Source organism: Ptychodera flava, chromosome 19 (genome assembly GCF_041260155.1).
Source record: "Ptychodera flava strain L36383 chromosome 19, AS_Pfla_20210202, whole genome shotgun sequence".
NCBI classification, from domain to species: Eukaryota; Metazoa; Hemichordata; class Enteropneusta; family Ptychoderidae; genus Ptychodera; species Ptychodera flava.
This window is the reverse complement of record NC_091946.1, coordinates 1,726,223-1,745,347: the sequence shown is the minus strand read 5'-3', so window position 1 is coordinate 1,745,347 and position 19,125 is coordinate 1,726,223. Positions and strand designations below refer to the sequence as shown.

At 35.4% G+C, this 19,125-nt stretch overlaps 1 protein-coding gene across 14 annotated transcripts in view; it reads right to left on the bottom strand.

The window, feature by feature from the left end:
* LOC139118349 (dedicator of cytokinesis protein 9-like) overlaps window positions 1-19,125 on the bottom strand; it is a 176,367-nt gene that overhangs the window by 135,275 nt on the left and 21,967 nt on the right. For 13 of the 14 annotated variants that reach the window (XM_070681631.1, XM_070681625.1, XM_070681627.1 and 10 more), the window contains exons 2-12: window positions 18,893-19,009; window positions 12,444-12,533; window positions 11,928-12,010; window positions 10,489-10,667; window positions 10,251-10,391; window positions 5,853-6,030; window positions 3,702-3,865; window positions 2,885-3,052; window positions 1,333-1,563; window positions 822-944; window positions 187-269 (exon numbers count right to left, since the gene is read on the bottom strand). In XM_070681631.1, coding sequence (XP_070537732.1) covers window positions 187-269; window positions 822-944; window positions 1,333-1,563; window positions 2,885-3,052; window positions 3,702-3,865; window positions 5,853-6,030; window positions 10,251-10,391; window positions 10,489-10,667; window positions 11,928-11,964 — 1,304 coding nt within the window. In that variant the 5' untranslated portion in view covers window positions 11,965-12,010; window positions 12,444-12,533; window positions 18,893-19,009. Of the gene's footprint in view, window positions 1-186; window positions 270-821; window positions 945-1,332; window positions 1,564-2,884; window positions 3,053-3,701; window positions 3,866-5,852; window positions 6,031-10,250; window positions 10,409-10,488; window positions 10,668-11,927; window positions 12,011-12,443; window positions 12,534-18,892; window positions 19,010-19,125 lie in introns of all 14 variants that reach the window. The other variant, XM_070681633.1, reaches the window with a different exon arrangement.

Below are 19,125 nucleotides of genomic sequence, written 5' to 3'. Positions count from 1 at the left end.
TTAATGTGTAAGCAAATAGAAATAAGTCAAGTCTATCAGACTGACCTCTATACATAAATAATCATCTCATTTAGAAATTGTACAAACCTAACTAGGACAACTTAGTCCAATTGTGCACAAAGACTAATAGATTTATGGTTAAAATTTAATTTGGACTCAAATAATTTGTCAGAAATAACCACTCACCTTGCTGCCCAAGCAAAAGGCATCCTGTAGAGTCCCATTCTATTGCAAAATATCCTGGCTTGTTTGAGAAGCTTTTGAGCACTCTGAAACGCAAACAGAAACCGTAATTGCATTTGTTTACTGAAATACAGTCCAATCTTTAACAATGTCTTGGTTTCATTCTTCCTTGATATCCAAGCCACATTTAGTGTATATTTTGCAAAGGTGACAAAACTTGACTTTGGAGCTCAAAGGGTTTTAAGCTGTTTGCTACTTGACTGCAATTAAATATACGCACTTTTAAATTTTGATAACAAACTGTTGAATTACAGAGTGACACATGGATCAACTAATGAAGGGCTATGTACAAATAGTTAATTTGATGTTCACAAACAGCTGTGTTCTCTTGTTTCACCTTTGAAAAAAGTTATCCTGAAAGTGCCAGATAAACGTCAATACACTCACTGCAAGACACAACAAGCAACCTAGCAGCCCATGCGGCCTTGCTGTGAGATACAGCTTACAATTTATTCCATCGACAAGAAATAAGAACTTTTGAAGGAGTAATTACCTTTTCTTTGATAAATCTGTTCCAAATACAAGTACACAATCTAATAGTATGGCATGTTTGTGGAATGTCAGAGAAAGAAACCTACCTTTAGTGCATCAGCATTCTTAAGATATGGTTCAACACATGTACTGATGTTACCCTGCAATACTTTCTCTATTTTGGCAACAAGATAAATTTCAGAATGAGGAGCTGCTACAGAGAATACACCCTGGTCAAAAGTAAAAACATAAGTATCCATCAGGTTTCTTGGATTCCATTACACTAACAAATATAAAAGCCTCATCAATACCACTGTATATACTCCTTAAGTTCATCTTGTATTAAATTCATTGTTGAAAATTGCTTTTCAAATGATTTTTTCCCCCAGTTTTGTATTGTTTCCTTTCTAAATTGATGACAGGACATGTTTCAAAACATTTTCTTCAGAGACGAAAATGAAAAAAAAGTAATTATAAATGACACAGTCCGTGCCTGTAATTTAGGTGATTTGATTACATGTAACTGAACTGAAGTCATTAATATTGCTGACCATTCTTCAAGGTTTGTGAGGATAATACTGAGCTCATGTTTGTCAGGTACTTTCAATATTAGAATACCTCTTTTGGAAATTTCAACCAGGTTTCATCTACTTTATCTAAATCTGGTTTGCCATAACTTCCAGTATTGCTAGATTGGTTGGAATCTCCTCCATTAGGGATACATTTGCCATCAATGTGTGGTAACATCTGTCTGATATATGGATGATTTAAGTCAACTCGGAAATCCTCTGAGATCTTCCGACTTTCATTAGCATCATATAATGCTAAACTGATGTAGAATGGTTCAACCTGAAATAACAAGGAAGTGAAATACTAATCAGTTATCATATACCTTGAGCCACGTTCCTGTGTATTGCTATGGGTAAAGGTGCCCTCACAATTGGGTAATAATTTGCCGTATCATATACCTTGAGCCACGTTCCTGTGTAATGCTATGGGAAAAGGTGCCCTCACATTTGTGTAATAATTTCGTATCACTACCAAGGCACACTTTGTCCAAATATGGATGAGCGCATGCATTTCAGAACTAGCTTCATTCTGGTTACTGTGCACATTGCTATCAGCAAACTTTACATTCGTCAACAAAGCCAGCATGAGATTCAAGCATCGCTGCCAATCTGACTGTACCGGTGACAGTGAAGTTAGTGAAATCAGGTGATATTTCTCAGTTTAATATTAAATCAAGTGTTGACTAAGCACATTTTAGATGATGTCTACATCTTTGAAAGATATGAAAGTGAACTAAATATAAATTAGATCGAGTGCAATCATGTGACAGATAAGCTAAGCCTAGCCATCACCTGTTGCAAGTATACAGATACATGTATTTTATCGCGAAATCCTCCTAAAATTACAGGCACAATATCTCTTTCAATTTAGGTTTTTACTGATGATCGCATCTCCCTGGCGGTGCAATGAAATTTACGATCAGTTACACCACACTGTTCTCCATATACCTCAATTTCCATCTCATTCTTTGTTGGTTGTACATACATTGCTCTACAAGTTATACATGTAAACAAATGACGTCATATGTATATCAGTATGGCGGAAGGGTCCTCACATGCTGGGGCCCTTCCGCCGTACAACCTCGGTCTGCAAAACCAAATGTTTTAGTAGAGTGTAAAATTAAGTAGCAATGCCTGACAACTATTTGTACAAATCCAATACTAAGAGATTGCATGTGCAACCAATGAAAATATTGTACATTGTTTACACTTGTTGACAGAAGTGAGGGGTTTCTTTTTTGCTTTCTTGATTTTTTGGTGCAAAGAGGAAGGAAAGATACAGGAGAGGCATTCTAAAAACACTTACTATAGACACAAACACTTCACATAACACTATACACTGTGCAAATAAACACCTTGCACTAAGAATTGGACAAGAAAACTTGCATAAACGTACACAAGAAGTGGTTTCAAATATTGTTAGAAGAGATTTCAAATGTTAGAAGTGGTTTGTAATGTTGTTAGAAGTGGTTTGTCATGTCATTGGAAGTGGTCTGAAACGTTGTCAGAAGTGATTTGAAATGTGTTTTGAAAATGTTGTCAGCACTTCTAGTTAGAGGTGGTTTGCAATGTCGGTAGAAGTGATTGTTAGAAGCACTTACATTGACTTGATCTTCCTCTTTATGTTCTTCAATTTCCCCATTTTCTGTGAGTGATGCACAAACTTTAAATCGGAGTTCTTCACAAGTTATCATAAAGCGAGTTCCAAAGTGTTCTGTGTAAACATTCACCTCTGCTTTGTTGTCTTCGGCTAAAATTCGACTTGTAAACTGTGTGAGCAATTCAAACAAACAGATGTATGTCACCACATCAACTATCTCTACAGATACGGTACAGCAAGAAAGGTAAACCATAAAACATTTTTGCATAAACTCTACTTTAACCTCCATTAACATCTGGATTGTTTTTTGGTTGGTTAAGTAAAAATTCAACACATAATACTATTATTGAATGGTCAGATTGTGAGCTGTGCTATTTTTCCTTTTCTATCTTTATTTGTGCTGATCTGAGTGTCTTTTTAATGAATTATTCCAAAACTACTTCCTTAGGCATAGTTTTTTTCATTATTGAGAGAACATTTATTAATCTATGGAATTGTGACTCTTCTTAAACCTAAGATTGGCCGTGTGTGTTTTAAAATGTGATTCTCATTTCAATTTAATCTTATTCTAAAGCCTAGTCATTCTAATATCAATCTTTGACGTTTATGCTAGTATTTAATCCTCTTTTTCCTAAGTTGTATATATTTCTGTGGTTTGTCTATGGAGCCTGGTAGAAAGAGGATTAATACCAGAAAGAGTACATACAAATAAAACAGAAACAGAGCTACAGAAGACCTGATAAGGCTCTGTGTGACTGAACTATAAAATCAGATGCTGACTGGGTTCCATCTGTTTATACAGATTTCTTGATACTTGCCTGCATTGGTGGATAGATACCAAACAATTTTTGTCTTCCTTCTTTCCTTCTGATAGCATTATATCTCTCAGTTTCCTTGGCATATCTCATCAACTCAGGATGTCTGCTTTGTTGTAAACTTTCACGGAATGTTTCTTTACTGGGTGAAGGTAGAGTGTCATCGTCTGTAAATAAAAGTCACTCAACAATGTCTGTTTATGCAAAGATAAAATATTTCAGTATTGAAATAGTCAGTATTGAAATGCAGAATCCATTAACAGTATGTCTTAACTCATGTTCTAATAACAAGTTAAAATAGGAAATATATCTCACAACTTCTTCTAAAAGGATTGTCAGAATTATCATTAGCAGTATAATGAAAGTAATAGCTCTTACAGATGATATACCTTACTCTGTAATTATCTATGTTCTTTTATTAAGTTATGGTATATCATCTCATCCAACCAAAGCCGCCCACCAAGTCATATGCATTGGTTCTGAATAACCAAATAACCTATGTGGTAATTAGAGATTATCTTGTCAAATGAACTGAATAATTCTTCCCATATAGAATCATAAATAAAGCAAATGGCCACTCAGTGTTACTGAAAACTCTGAACCCATCCATTGTGTGTACTGACAGCACCTGATTGCCTTGTCAACTTGATATTTGACTCTGTCAATATAATCCTTGTTGATATTGCTTTATATTCAAGTTGATTGTCAAGGGATGAGGCAGTGTAAATCAATGACACATTGCAAGGACACTGGGGAATGAGCATAATTCACCAGACCTGTATCAATGATAGGCAGATTAGTTGGCCAGCATCGCTGAGAAATTAACGGACGCACCGACATCAAATACAGGAAACAAAATGGCCGTCAAGCGGCCATATTGGATTGGATCACAAAACAAATCGATGTGCAAATGTATGACATAGGTAAAAATCCTTGTATCAGGTTTGAATGAAATCGCTCCAGGCATCGCTGAGATATCTGCGTGAACGGACGGACGGATGGACGCATGGACGCATGCACGGACGGACATGACCAAACTATAAGTCCCCAGGGACACTGGACTAATAAAGATTTCACAAAGCCATGCCAAAGTACATAAGAACACCTTCCTTCAAATTTGGCTTCCTTAAAGTGTTACCATGACAACCATATTTCCTTAAAATTTTACAGTTACACCATTAATGTTCGAACCTTTATGACCAAGATTATTTTCATACTAATAGAAGAGTAAATTTAACCTATTTTCACTATTAACACTAGATTTGTATTCTTGTCTGATTGCAGTGAGAACCATCCATCTCAATTGAGATTTGGCAACATTAAAAGATACACTAATGAAGGTGATTTGTTTCCACAGCAACATTACCCCTACATATTTTGTTTTCATCTAGTATGACATGGAAGGCTATAAATGTTTGAAAAAGAACATTATATTTGCAGTTGATTTGATTATTATATTAAGGTGGCTGCAACTCCAGGATTAATTTTGAAATCTTGCCTGTAGAGAATATTCCTGAGAACAGTGCAGAATTAAATAGGATATCAATGCTTTCAGCATCTATCATTTCAATACCATTTAGGTATTATTTCTTGACCTTGTTGACCAAATCACTAGCAATACATCTAGGTATAAAAATGGCAAGTGTCTAGTATGTAGAATCAAAGGTCATATATTTATTACTTCATTAAAATCACTTGCTATTTGAGGATGTCAATTCTAACAAGTCGTCGCTATCAGCTTTCAATATTGTTTACAAAACAGATCATATTTTGCTTGTGTAAGGTGACTGTCATTGCTAATTACTTAATTTAACTATTGCAATATTTTTTACATAAATCATGTATACATTGAACAGAAACAATGTCAACAACTATTATGGCTGTTGATGCTTTTATGTAGAGTTTTCTCACAGCAATATTACATAAGTTGATATTAGTTTGGAGTAGACTCTTATATGAATCAGAAGTCTCGGTTTGGAAGTTACAGTCATTCTTACATTGTAAGAATTTAATAGATTTAGTAGATACTTGGTAACTGCAGTTTGATGCTTATTAAACTGATCAACACTTTAACCAATGGGCATACAATGATACATATTCTTTCTACCACTGTAGTAGTACTAGACTACATTACCTGACATAATCAGAACTTACCTTGTTCCAGTAAGTCATCTGATGAGGAAATACTGTGCTTATCTTCATTATTTTGTTGAATTATTTTATTGAATGTGTTCATCCAGTCCTCCATATCATTTTCACTTTCTGCTGCTAATTGGTAGATGGACTTGTCTTGCATTCTGAGTTCAATACCAAACTTACGACTCTTTTGATTCTGAAAGACATGACGTCAATCATAGAGATATGCAGTGCAAGGTTTTAGGTGTATGAACATTCTCTATTGTCATTATGACAAGATTAAATAGCACTCATTAACATACTTTGCATAAGTGAAGATAGGCAGCCTCATGAACAATGATAGAATTTTTAATACAAGCAACCTAGCGGCCGATAGAACACTGCTGTGTTATGTAGAGAATAACTATTTGTGACACCTGTGTTGATGAAGGTGGAAATCTTTGATAGCTCATTTTATGATGGCCTGACCAAAAATGGCAAACCAGCTGCACAATTACAAAATTGAAGATTTCACCATAGTTTGAACATATCATATTAAGATCCATCCCTAACAACATGTATACCGTATATCAAAGCTATCAGACGAGAAATTTTTGAGAAAAAATTTTTTTTTGACCAAAAATGACAAAAGTTGTTCCGAAAATAGAAAATTGCAGATTTCATCATAATTTCAATATATTACATTACGTTAAGCCCTCATACCTGTATACCAAATATCACGGCTATCAGACGAGTAATTTTTGAGAAACAAATTTTTTGACAAATTGCCGCCACAATACAAAATTGCAGATTTCATCCTTATTTTAATATATCTTATTAACATAAACCCTAGGAACCTGTACACCAAATATCAAAGCTACCAGATCAGTAATTTTAGAAGAAAATTTTTTGACCAAAAAGGGCAAAAATTGCCCCCAAAATAAAACAAAATTGCCAATTTCAAGCTAACGCTAACACATTAAATCAAGATAAATCTTGGATACTTCTATACCAAATATCAAAGCTATCAGATCAGTAGTTTTTGGATAAAAAGATTTTTGACCAAAAATTGGGAAAATTGCCCCAAAATTACAAATATGATAATATCAATACAATTTGTACAAATTTGACTGAGGTCATCCTGAGGAACATGAATATTAACTTTCAGAGCGATCAGACAAGCAATTTCAGAGAACAAGATTTTTTGACTAAAAACGGAAAAAATACCCTAAAATACAAACATGGAAATTTCACCCTAATTTGTGCACACATAATTTAGAATACCTAAAGGAATCTGCATACTAAGTTTCAACCCAATCTGACCAATGCCTACTGAGTTTTTGCCATTTGCAGGATTTTTCCTTTTTCCCCTCATTTTCATATTTTTGGCACTGACATGTTCATTTGAACAAATTCACATCTCCACCCCAAGGTGCACCTGTACACCAAATACTAAGATGGCAGCCATTGTGGTTTAGGAGTTTTTGATCTGGACGGACAAACATACATACACACAGACGCCATTTTACCATCTTATAAGAATACCTCCCATTTGCATATATACATGCATATATGGGGGCTAAAATGCAGCTGGAACAGTGGTTGTTGTATATTGCACACCATTGGTGTCTTTACCCATCATTAAACCTCATGAAATTCACTGTGTCACTGGCGGGCTAGTGGAAACTGCTATGTTGTTGTTTTCAACAAGATTTAGATAGTTTGATTCTGGAATGTTGAGTTGCCTTTCCATGCAGGCAATGCATGCCAATTCACACTATTACTGTTGTCAGTGTTGATCACCAGAATACATGTACACGACATCTTTGTTTCCGGTTTTGGGTTTTTTCAACGCTGAAATTTCACCAAAATGTCACTTCTGTATCCAGAGATTGTGTAATCAATTTCTTGGATGTGTAGGTCGATTTTGAAAGTGATAGAAAGATCAAGTGGTGTTGATAAAATCTCCATAAAATGCATAAACAAGTCATCGTTGATGACACAGTCCCCACGTGTGAATGGATACTTTGATTACAGATCCTTGGCGAGGATAGAGTCCTGTTCATTAATTATATCTGTGACTAAAGATGAGTTCCATGGTAGTTAAAACGTAAAACCAATGTGGACTGCCACCCTAATTCAATAGCGTCAATAAATAAGTCAATTAGTAATTAATCAACAGGATGTTGCCAAACATTTTTGCATTCAATTATAACACTGACAGAGTATCACGTGTACCACATTTCAATAAAAAGGCATAAATGATACCGCCAAGTGTCAATGAATTGTATTACAACACTCTGAGATCAACATCTTTACACAGTTTCATCAAATTTTATAAAGTGTTTCTGGACATATCATTCTAATCAGGAAATTTCAATACATATGTAAATTAAACATTAATTAACATACCACTGCACAGTGTCTTTACAATGTTGGAGTAATGCGAGCTCAACATCTGTATCAAGTCAATGAATTTGATAGACCATTTCTCGCCATATCAGCCTCCTTACGAAAATTTATTCCATATGCAAATCAGCAGTTAATTGACATGATACTACTACATATTTTTGCATGCCATAACACTACTGGAAGATCGACATCTGTAACACATGTTTTGATACAGCATTTCTAGACATATACTTATTATGAAAGTTCATTAAATATGCAACAAAGCAATCAATTGACTTAATACTGCTTAATGTCTTCTCACAGTATTACAGTACTGAAAGATCAACATCTGTACCATGTTTCATCAAATTTGATGCAGTATAGCCTCCTAATTAGAAAAGTTCATTAAATATGCAAATTAGCAATTAATTTGAATGATACTGATAAATGTCTTCATTCAAATGTTAAAGCAATGTCAGCTCAACATCCATACCAAGTTTCAAGATATTTGATGAATAATTTCTTGACATATCAGCCTAATTACGAAAATTCATTAAATATGCAAATGAGCAATTAATTGACATGGTACTACTACATATCAATGCATGCCATTATGCCACCAAAAGATCAACATCTGTGCCACGTTTCATCAAATTTGATACAGCATTTCTAGACATATCACACTAATTACAAAAATTCATCAAATATGCAAATTAGCAATTAATCTACATGACACTGCTTAATGTCTTCACACAGTATTAAAGTACTGCAAGATCAACATCTGTACCATGTTTCATCAAATTTGATGCAGTGGTTCTGGACATAGCCCACTAATTCAGAAAGTTCATTAAATATGCAAATTAGCAATTAATTCGCGTGACACCACTGAGTGGCCATCTTAACTTATATGACACTGTGTGCTAAAGATCTATACCAGGTTTCACCAAATTTGCTGCAGTATTTCTAGACATATCACCCTAATTACAAAAATCATCAAATGTGCACATTAGCAATTACTTGATGCAATACTGACTGTGTGCTATCAGAGCTCTGTGTGACAAACATCTTTACAAAGTTTCATCACATTTAGTGCAGTCGCTTTAGAAATAGAGCTCTTTCTCAAAAAGTCATTGTCAATGACATAGTCCCCATTTTTTCTATACAATGACAGTCACATGGCCACATTTGGTCGGATCGCAAAACAATTTATTATAAATATGCCTGACATAAGGAGTAATCCTTGTACCAAGATTGAATGAAATTACCCTAGGCATCTGAGAGATATCTGCGTGAACGGACGGATGGACGCACGGACACACACACGCATGGATGGACGGATGGACGCACGGACATGACCAAACCTATAAGTCCCCACGGACGGTGTCCGTTGGGATTAATTTAAGCGTCCATGGCAGATAACATGGGGTTACTCCAGTAAAAGCCCCTCCTCTAGTTTTACCGCCGTTTAGTGTTGCCGAACCGGGGGCTTATACTCGGACAAGTATGGTATTGTCCTTTTACATAGTTAATTTCAGTCATTTTACTTTTGACACACAATTCAGGCAATTGCCTCATATGATTGCATTTGTAAATATCATTAATGTTATCAATGTGACCAAATTTCACACATAAGATTTAACTGACTGTGCCTTCTGTGTCTGTTTTCATAGATGATGAACATAGACCAAGGCTGGCATATACAGTTGTCTGGGTAATGTTTGTGTTTTGAGCAATGGGGATGATATGTTCACATAAACGATAGTAGACTATGTTTTGCATTGGCATAAAGATATTTTTATACCAACAAAAAATTGCATTTTGATACAGTACAGGAGCTATTGAAACCTGAAATTAAAATATGTCAAACTGTTTCTAGGCAACTGGGCAAAGGATACAAAATACAAGATTATTATTCTACAAGGGTATTGTATCATGCAGTGTATCTGTGAAACTATCTAAATTCTAGTGTTTGTTTACATTCTTCCATATAATATAGCAAGTCTCACTTCATCATTACCCATTGCATTTACACTTCATGTTACTAACCTTGGCAACTTCTATCATTGAATCCAAATACACCATTCCCTTGGCAGTCATTCTATCTTTTCCTTTCTCTTCTTTATGGTATTCCAGAATGTAACTTCTGTCTGCTAATTGCTTCAGGTGGAAATACCTTCTCTTGTATGACTGAAAGATTAATTTTCAAAATAAAATCAGTCAGGGAAGGAGTGGAGAATGAATTTACTTCAATCTACATCTAAGAGTTGACATAAACAAAACTTACTTCCATGATTGGTATTTTACTCTTGCTTCCACCTCTTGCTTCCAAATGGTGCTTTGAATAAATATCCAGTTTTTTCAACGCCACCTTTCGGTGACAATAGTGTCTCTTCTTCTTCAACTTTTTCATCAGATTGATCAACTTCATAGGTATGCTCTGGTATTGTATCAACCTTGTCAACACTGAAATCACACACAGATAGGTCAACTGTACCATCTTAAAGAACATAACATTTTGTCAAAAATGTTGGCAGCCTTACTTTTTGATAGACCAGTAATGCCAGAACACCATGTTTCAGTATGGGTTGACAAAGAAAGATAAGTCGTGTCTCTGACTTTAACCCTTTGAGTGCTGTAATTTTTCCCACCAAAAATTTTAGTGCAACATTTTAACAATTTTTATGAATTTTTCTGCAATTTTTTTGATAATTTTGGACCAAATGGACATCACATTTCATTGGCTAGAGATTTTTATCAAAATTACGGCAAAAATTTGAAAAAATTTGACTTGGGTACATTTCATTAAGGCGACAAAAGTTGACTTTGGCGCTCAAAGGGGTTAATACCATTTAAATTTCAAATGATATACAAATATCAGATACACAAAAAAAATTGCCGACAGTCAGTTTTGCAGGATACTATTTCTATTGCATGATAATATTTCCAAAAGAATTAAAAGCGCAGGCTTAAAAATATGTCAATCAGGGAAGGCCCTCTGGTGAGGCTTTGAGCTTATATAATTATGAAAACAAGTGAAAAGGATGAATTGGAGATGTGACAGCATAAACTTGTTCTCATAAAAGTATTCCTTGCTACAGAGCCAAGATATAAACGCATTTTGTTAACCCTTTCACCACCGTGGTTTGCCCCCGATCCCATTGTTTCAAAGGTGGTAGTTGGACATGTTTACAGGGGAATCGGGTGTGAACAGGTAAAGGCTGACTTGACATAGGTAAATTGATAAAAGTGGATAAGTACCAAAAGTAAACATATTGTTATTTGCTTTAAAATTGCAAATTCATATATTTTCAGATAGCAATACGTAGATAAGAAATACGATGAGAAGAAGTTGTGTTTGCATTTCACACTGAATAAAAAAATATGGGATATCCTTTGATTTTATGCAGCTTAAAAATGCTTCATGACAAATTTTGGCTCTCATAAGAAGGTCATTAAACTGGAGCATTGCCTCCATAGATTTCTTTGATTCTCTGAAGAAACAAACTGACCAAGCTATGAAGATATATATGATGACATATTTGCTAATCGCTATTGACATTTGCTGTGTGGTTTGGCATTCATGTCAGTAACTATTGTGCAATGCTGACCATGTTTCCTCTGATACTATGATTTAAAAAGAGTATTTTAAGACTCTTCAACGGGACTGTCACAGGTACAATGTGAAGACATTGTCATCTATGAAATTTTCAGGAAGTCACTTACTTAGGCAGCTGTGTGTAATTTCCACTATATGCATCATATTTCTTGTTCACAACAAACCAGTCGGACGTATATGCATTTATGCACTGAAATGGAATATGAGATAAAAGAAACTTTTCAAACAGCTACTGTAGGAAATCTTTAACAATCAATGCTCATCTTTTATCTGCCAGAATTTATGAGTATGTTTCAGATGTTATCTGCTTAAATGACATATTTCAATAATCAATATTTCAGAAATCTTTGCATCTACATTTTAGACAAATGAACCAGATTTTCAAAAATCACTTATTTTTGTTCTGTATTTTAGAGATCAATTTATACATGCATGTAATTGTTTTGATCAAAGCATCTACATTTTTCTGCTTTTTGTCTGTCTCTCTCTGTTTCTTTTCCTTATTTTTCCTCCTACTTACCCTTACACTTTTAAGTCTTTTGACACAGTAACGGAACAACTTCAACATTCTATCTATATTCCATGTATCAATACATCACTGCAGTCTGTAAATAGATTCTTACCTCCCTGACAAAGAGAGCTGTTGCCTCCTTATCAGCATTTTCGGGTACTGTTGACGTCACTGTTCTCAACTCTCTCGGAAGTGTTGCTACCTGTGCAGATATTCAAATATTGACATAGGATATGTAAAACTTACTTGACAGCAGTAAATTCAGCTGTTCACAAGGTAACAAATAGAATTCTCTCATCAAAATCTAAATGAAACTTTGTCTGAATATTGATTAAAACAGCCCATTCCTATAAAATCATATTTTTGTGATTGTCAAGTCCTGTTCAGGGCATATTTTACAATTACATATCACAACCAAAACAAAAAATACCGTCAAGGACACGATGTGCTCACATTTGGTTTGAATTGGTCCATTCAAGAAATATTTAAACTTCCCACTGCTGATATATTTTGGTGTGATCAACATTTGTAGCAAATCTCATCAAATTGTATGCAGTAGATTTTAATGTATATCCGTTTTTTCTAAAATCATTAATTATGAAAATGAGCAAAAAGTATGCAAGCCACACCGATCAAAATCTAATCAGTTCTTGCCATTTGCAAACTGAATCTATGTACCAGATTTGATTCTGATCTGACCAGCAGTTTTCAGATATCGGACCATCAGACAGACACACAGACAGACACACAGACAGACAGACATCGCTGTGACATATGCTCATGTGTGTGAACACGTGAGCAAAAAAATAGACAGAGATGGCTTGATAAAAAGAAAAGGTGGGGATGGGGAAAAAATGTACAAGGGATCTGGTAAAAAACAAGTCATCGTTGATGACACAGTCCCCACTTGTTAATGGGTACTTTGAGAGAGATAGAGTCCTCGTTATTAGGTCTGTGATAAAAATACTTTGATACAGATGGCACTCAATGGCCAAGAATGAGTTCCATGGTGATGAAAACATAAATCCAATTTAGGCCACTATCCTAAAGGTCATTAAATGAGTCAACTGGGAATTAGTTGACAGGATGTTGCAAAACATTTTTTCATACTATCCTAACACTAATAGATTATCACCGGTACCATATTTCATAAAGTTTAATGCAGTATTTACAACACTATGAGATCAACATCTGTATCAAGTTTCATCAAATTTGACGTTGTACTTGTGGATATATCACTCTAATTAGGAAAGTTCATTACATATGCAATTACACATTAATTAAAATGACACTGATAAATGTCTTTTTCACTGTTAAAGCAATGTGAGCTTAACATCTGTACAAAGTTTCATGAAATTTGATGCAGTATTTCTTGACATATCAGCCTAATTATGAAACTTCAATAATTGACATGATACTGCTACATGACATGAAACAAATTGACGAGCATGTATGAAATAGGTCAATGTCCTTGTACCAACTTTGAATGATACTGGTGGAAATATATCTGAGTTATGGCTCAGTACATGAGAAAATCGTAACAAAATCGCCGCCACGCAGTGATATTTGATCTTACTGTTTTAAAAAATCAACAAGTATATGTATGTCAATGTCCAGGTACAAACTTTGAACAAATTCAGTTGAGACTTGCCAGAGTTATGGCTCTCGACATGAAAAAAACCATAACAAAATTGCCACCATGTGGCCATATCAGACCATATCGAGAAACTAATCGCTGTACATATGTATACTATAAGTCAATGTCCTTGTACCAACTTTGAATAAAATCGGTTGAAACATGTCTGAGTTATGGCTCTGTACATGGAAAAATCGTAATAAAATGGCAGCCTGGCGGCAATATTGGAGCATATCACAAAACAAATCAACATGCATATATATGACATATGTCAATGTCCTTGTACCAAGTTTGAATAAAATCCGTCGAGATATGCCTGAGTTATGGCTTTGTACGTGAAAAAATCGTTACAAAATGGCCGCCTGGCGGCCATATTGGATCGTATCACAAAACAAATTAATGTGCTTATCTATGACATTGGTCAATGTCCTTGTACCAAGTTTGAATAAAATCCGTTGAGATATGCCTGAGTTATGGCTTTGTACATGAAAAAATCGTTACAAAATGGCCGCCTGGTGGCCATATTGGATCGTATCATAAAACAAATTAATGTGCTTATCTATGACATTGGTCAATGTGCTTGTACCAAGTTTGAATAAAATCGGTTGAAACATGCCTGAGTTATTGCTCTGTACATGAAAAAATCGTAATAAAATGGCTGCCTGGCGGCCATATTGAATCGTATCACAAAACAAATCGACGTGCATATGTATGACATAGGTCAATGTCCTTGTACCAAGTTTGAATAAAATCGAATGAGATATGCCTGAGTTATGGCTCTGTACATGAAAAAATCGTTACAAAATGGCCGCCTGGCGGCCATATTGGATTGTGTCAGAAAACAAATCGACGTGCATCTGTATGACATATGAAGTAATCCTTGTACCAAGTTTAAATGAAATCGCTCCGGGCATCTCTGAGATATCTGCATGAACGGACGCACGCACGCACGGACACACGCACACACGCACGGACAGACGGACGCACGGACATGACCAAACCTATAAGTCCCCCCGGACGGTGTCCGTGGGGACTAATAATGCTACCTCATCAATCTTCTAGTCCCTAACCCTTCTGAACATCAAATGTTCCACCCCTTGGTATTACATAAGGCCAGATGGCAGGAAATGTATTTACAACCTTGGGGATTTTTGAATTAATGCCATGAGTGATGTCATTCTAATGTAAACAGCACCTAAGTTAGTTACAGATAGTGAAATGCCTTCCACTGTGGGCGGTGATTACAACATCTGGAATTATCCTGGATCCAAATTCCTCATCAGTTCTTGTGTGTCTTACATGGGAAAGTTGCAAAAATTGGTCTGCAATGAAAAAATTCACCTAAAGCTTTGTTTTCTGGATCAAATTTTCCTACAAATTGATACCAAATATGACAAAATTATGTTCACAGCCTTCAAAACTGTCTCACACATATCCTGGATTGGTGTAGGTCAATAAGGTCACAAACTGAGAAAATTCCTAAAATATACAAATGTGGGGGTTTCCCAACACTTTATTTATCTAATAACATCCCTCGGGACTTTTATACCAAATCACAAAGCTATCAGACAAGTAATTTTGAGAACAGGTTTTCTTGACCAAAATGACAAAATTGTCTTAAAAATACAAATTTGCATATTTCAGGACAATTTCCACATATCTAACTATTGTCATCTCTGGACACCTGTGTACCAAATATAAAAGCTATCTGTCCAGAGGCTTTAAAAAGAAAATACTTTTTACGATTTTGTGACCAAAAATGACAAAAATTGCACCAAAATAGTAATTTTACCAATTTTGTCATAATTTCAACAAATTAGAAGAGTAACACCCTTGCAAACATCTAACCTAAACTTGAGAGCAATTGCGCGGGCGGTTTAAGAGAAGAAGAATTTTTACTGAAAATGAGAAAAATAACCAAACAATTCAGCAAAAATGCAAAATTACAGATATCTTCACAATATTCATAAAATTGTATAAGGTTCACCTAAGGTACTTGCACACAAATTTTCAAAGCAATCAAAACAGCGGTCCTTGAGTTATTGATTCTTGACCATTTTCACATTTTTTAAGCTCATTTGCATAATTTTGGAAATGCAGACTTCATTTGAACAAAATCCCATCTATAGCCCAGGATGCAGCAACACATCAAATACCATGGAGGTAGAAAGAGAGGAGTCACAACCGTTTGTACCATGAGCGTTACCGCCGTTTGTTCTCCCAGCGGGTGGTTCCGGATTAACGGTAAAGGATTAGCATATGCACAATGCATTTTACATGGCCGACTTTTTCCGATATTACTCCGGGAACGTTCGGAATTTTTGGTTGAGCAGTCAGGCCTGCAGTGTTGAGTAGCAACCTGTCTGATTGCCATGTTTTTTTTGGAAAAAAACGATTTTATTTATTCACTACTTGCATGAATGAACTATAAACAAACAAGCATGGAAGCACTTTAGAGGTGTAATTTGCAGAAAACTTGTCACAACAAACAATGGCCGTGCGTGTAGGCAAGTAAAATCACCACAAGTTTGATGAGTTTTTTTACCACCGGCCACTCAACGGCCACAAATGAGCCATACCTTGCATGAAAGAACATATCCCAAACTTTCTTTTTAGTGAATAACAAACATTTCAATTCTATTCTGAGTATATGTAATCGTCGTTTTGAAAGTCTATACTTTTGAACTTGACTGAGAAGCTGATTTCTCCTCAGGTCAAAGTTCATGCATATAGAATAGATCACCATGAGCTTGGGTCGTCGGTAACGCACACGGTACAAAAGGGTTCAGAAACAAAGGTGTTAACGGGATTAAACCACTTCACTACAAAGGAACGTAATCCTATTTGGAGCCGCTGTAACTCCTTCTCTCCTTCTACCTCCATGCAAATACCAAGCTGAAAAGTGCAGCGGTTTGCGAGTTTTTGATGTTGACGGACATACTATACATACATACATACATACATACATACATACATACATACATACATACATACATACATACATACATACATACATACATACATACACACATACATACAGACCCATCAACTTCAGCTTATACGATAACCTCACATTGGTATACCAAATATGGTGAGCTAAAAATTGTAACAAAATGGCTACAAGGCAGCCATATTGTATTGGACTGTGAAAACAATAGCCATGCATATGACATAGGTCAATGTCCTTGTATCAACTTTGAATAAAATCTGTTGATACATGTCTGAGTTATGGCAGCGGACATGAAAACATAGGGCCAATGTCCCTGAAGCTACTATAGACGTCGATGGTATTTGTCCTCACAAAAAAAGACATTAGATATAAGGTACTTTGCTTTTATGTCTGACACAGAAATAAAACTCAATTCTTATCTATATCATGGTTTTGGATGATCTCAAATATAGAGTATTAATTATTAAGTAGTCACATTGAACTGGAATTGTCTAACATGGATGGGATTTGGATCAAAATAGATATAGTGGTCATTAGAATGTTTGTATTTGAATTATTTGTGGTACTTCAATATCAGAAACATAAAATTGAAAGTTTCTGTCTACCTCACTGTACATGGCATTCACTATTGCAAAAGTTCCTGACCTTTGCAATAGTGAAGACCGGGAGTGAAGAGTTGCCAGAAGACTTGCAACAGATTATTGCAGCAGACTTTCTGAAAGAATCAGGCTGCTTGATTTTCATCTCACCTATTAGATTACATGTTTGGAAATACCACAAGAAACCCCCTACAACTACAGTCAATGTGTATGTTCCTATGTCATCGGAACATGTGCACACAAGTTATGCTTGCATCACGTCACACAGCTAATATTTATTACATGCCTCTTATATTGAACGTCGCGCGCTCCATAGGATTCAATGGTAACTCGTCGATGACGTCGGGGGCCGCATAGTCATCATTTGACTGAAAGTGAACGGAACTATTTTCGACATGACAACTTTTGGTTGTAAAAATGTCAAAACTTTTGCATAGTAAATCCAGTTTTTGGAAAGTTTCCATAAAAAAAATTGATAAACCGCATGGGGACTAACAAAGCAGGAGGATAGAAATGATCCAAAATATTTTGGATGATGCAAATGTACATAATTTTAACTATTTTTAAACAAGTCATTGTAAATGATATAGTGTCCACTTGCTTTATTAAGGTAGTATGCACCTCGAAAGTGAAAGACTTAAACTTTTGCTGTAACTTTTCTCAAGGAATCTTTCAATCATTCTCTTTCAAAATCAAGAACAAAAATAGGGGGTCACCATGCAAATTTTGGTACTAGAGAAACAAATTACCTGAGATTTACCAATATTAGAAATTCAAAATGGCCGCCATCCCTGTGTTAACTCTATGAAGAAAAATAAAAATTTTCCAATTTCAATAAACTAAGCCGGTGAAAAGTTTTCTTTCACCAAGAGCTTTAAAATGAACGCCCACATGTGGTATATCAGAAGAGAATTGTAAAAGTCTGGGAGAGTCCGAATATCTGTCCCCAAGGTGCGTTCTACCTTATTATTTGGAAACCACTGACAGAAAGCACTGTGAAGTGAAATTGGTCAAAGCATACATGTATCTAGGAATGGCTGAGAAAGTATTGACCTTGTATAAATGTGTATGTGCACTGTAGATGTACAAGTACAAATGGAATAGCTAAATTTGTGTAATAGCTGGGTAATGCATGTGTAGATGTGGCTGTATGTTATGAGAGTAGGTACATGTATGAATGAGTCACGTTAGTCATATTTGTTGTATCGTTAAGAAATGTGGGCCACGTTGGGATTGCAGTATATAGCTGAATTACGATATTGGTATTCCAAAGCAGAGTATGAACTACAGGACTTCCCTTTGAATGAAAGAATGTTGTAATGAAGCACATCTTAATTGACAATTATTTGGCAAACTGTAAGGAGTTTTCCACTTACCGCCACATCATCATGGGGATATGTCAGCATATCTCTTTGAGGATCATTGTGTATAACTGTTTTCTTCTGTACAATAACTGCTTCATAGTCAATAGGTTCCACTAACTTTGGCTTGGCCTGAAAACAACCAAAGATACTCTGGTTATGAACTTTGATTTGTTAAATGGCACTGAAACTCTAAACTTAACCCTTTTCCTGCCAAGTCGGTGAAAATCCACTCGAAATTCGATGTA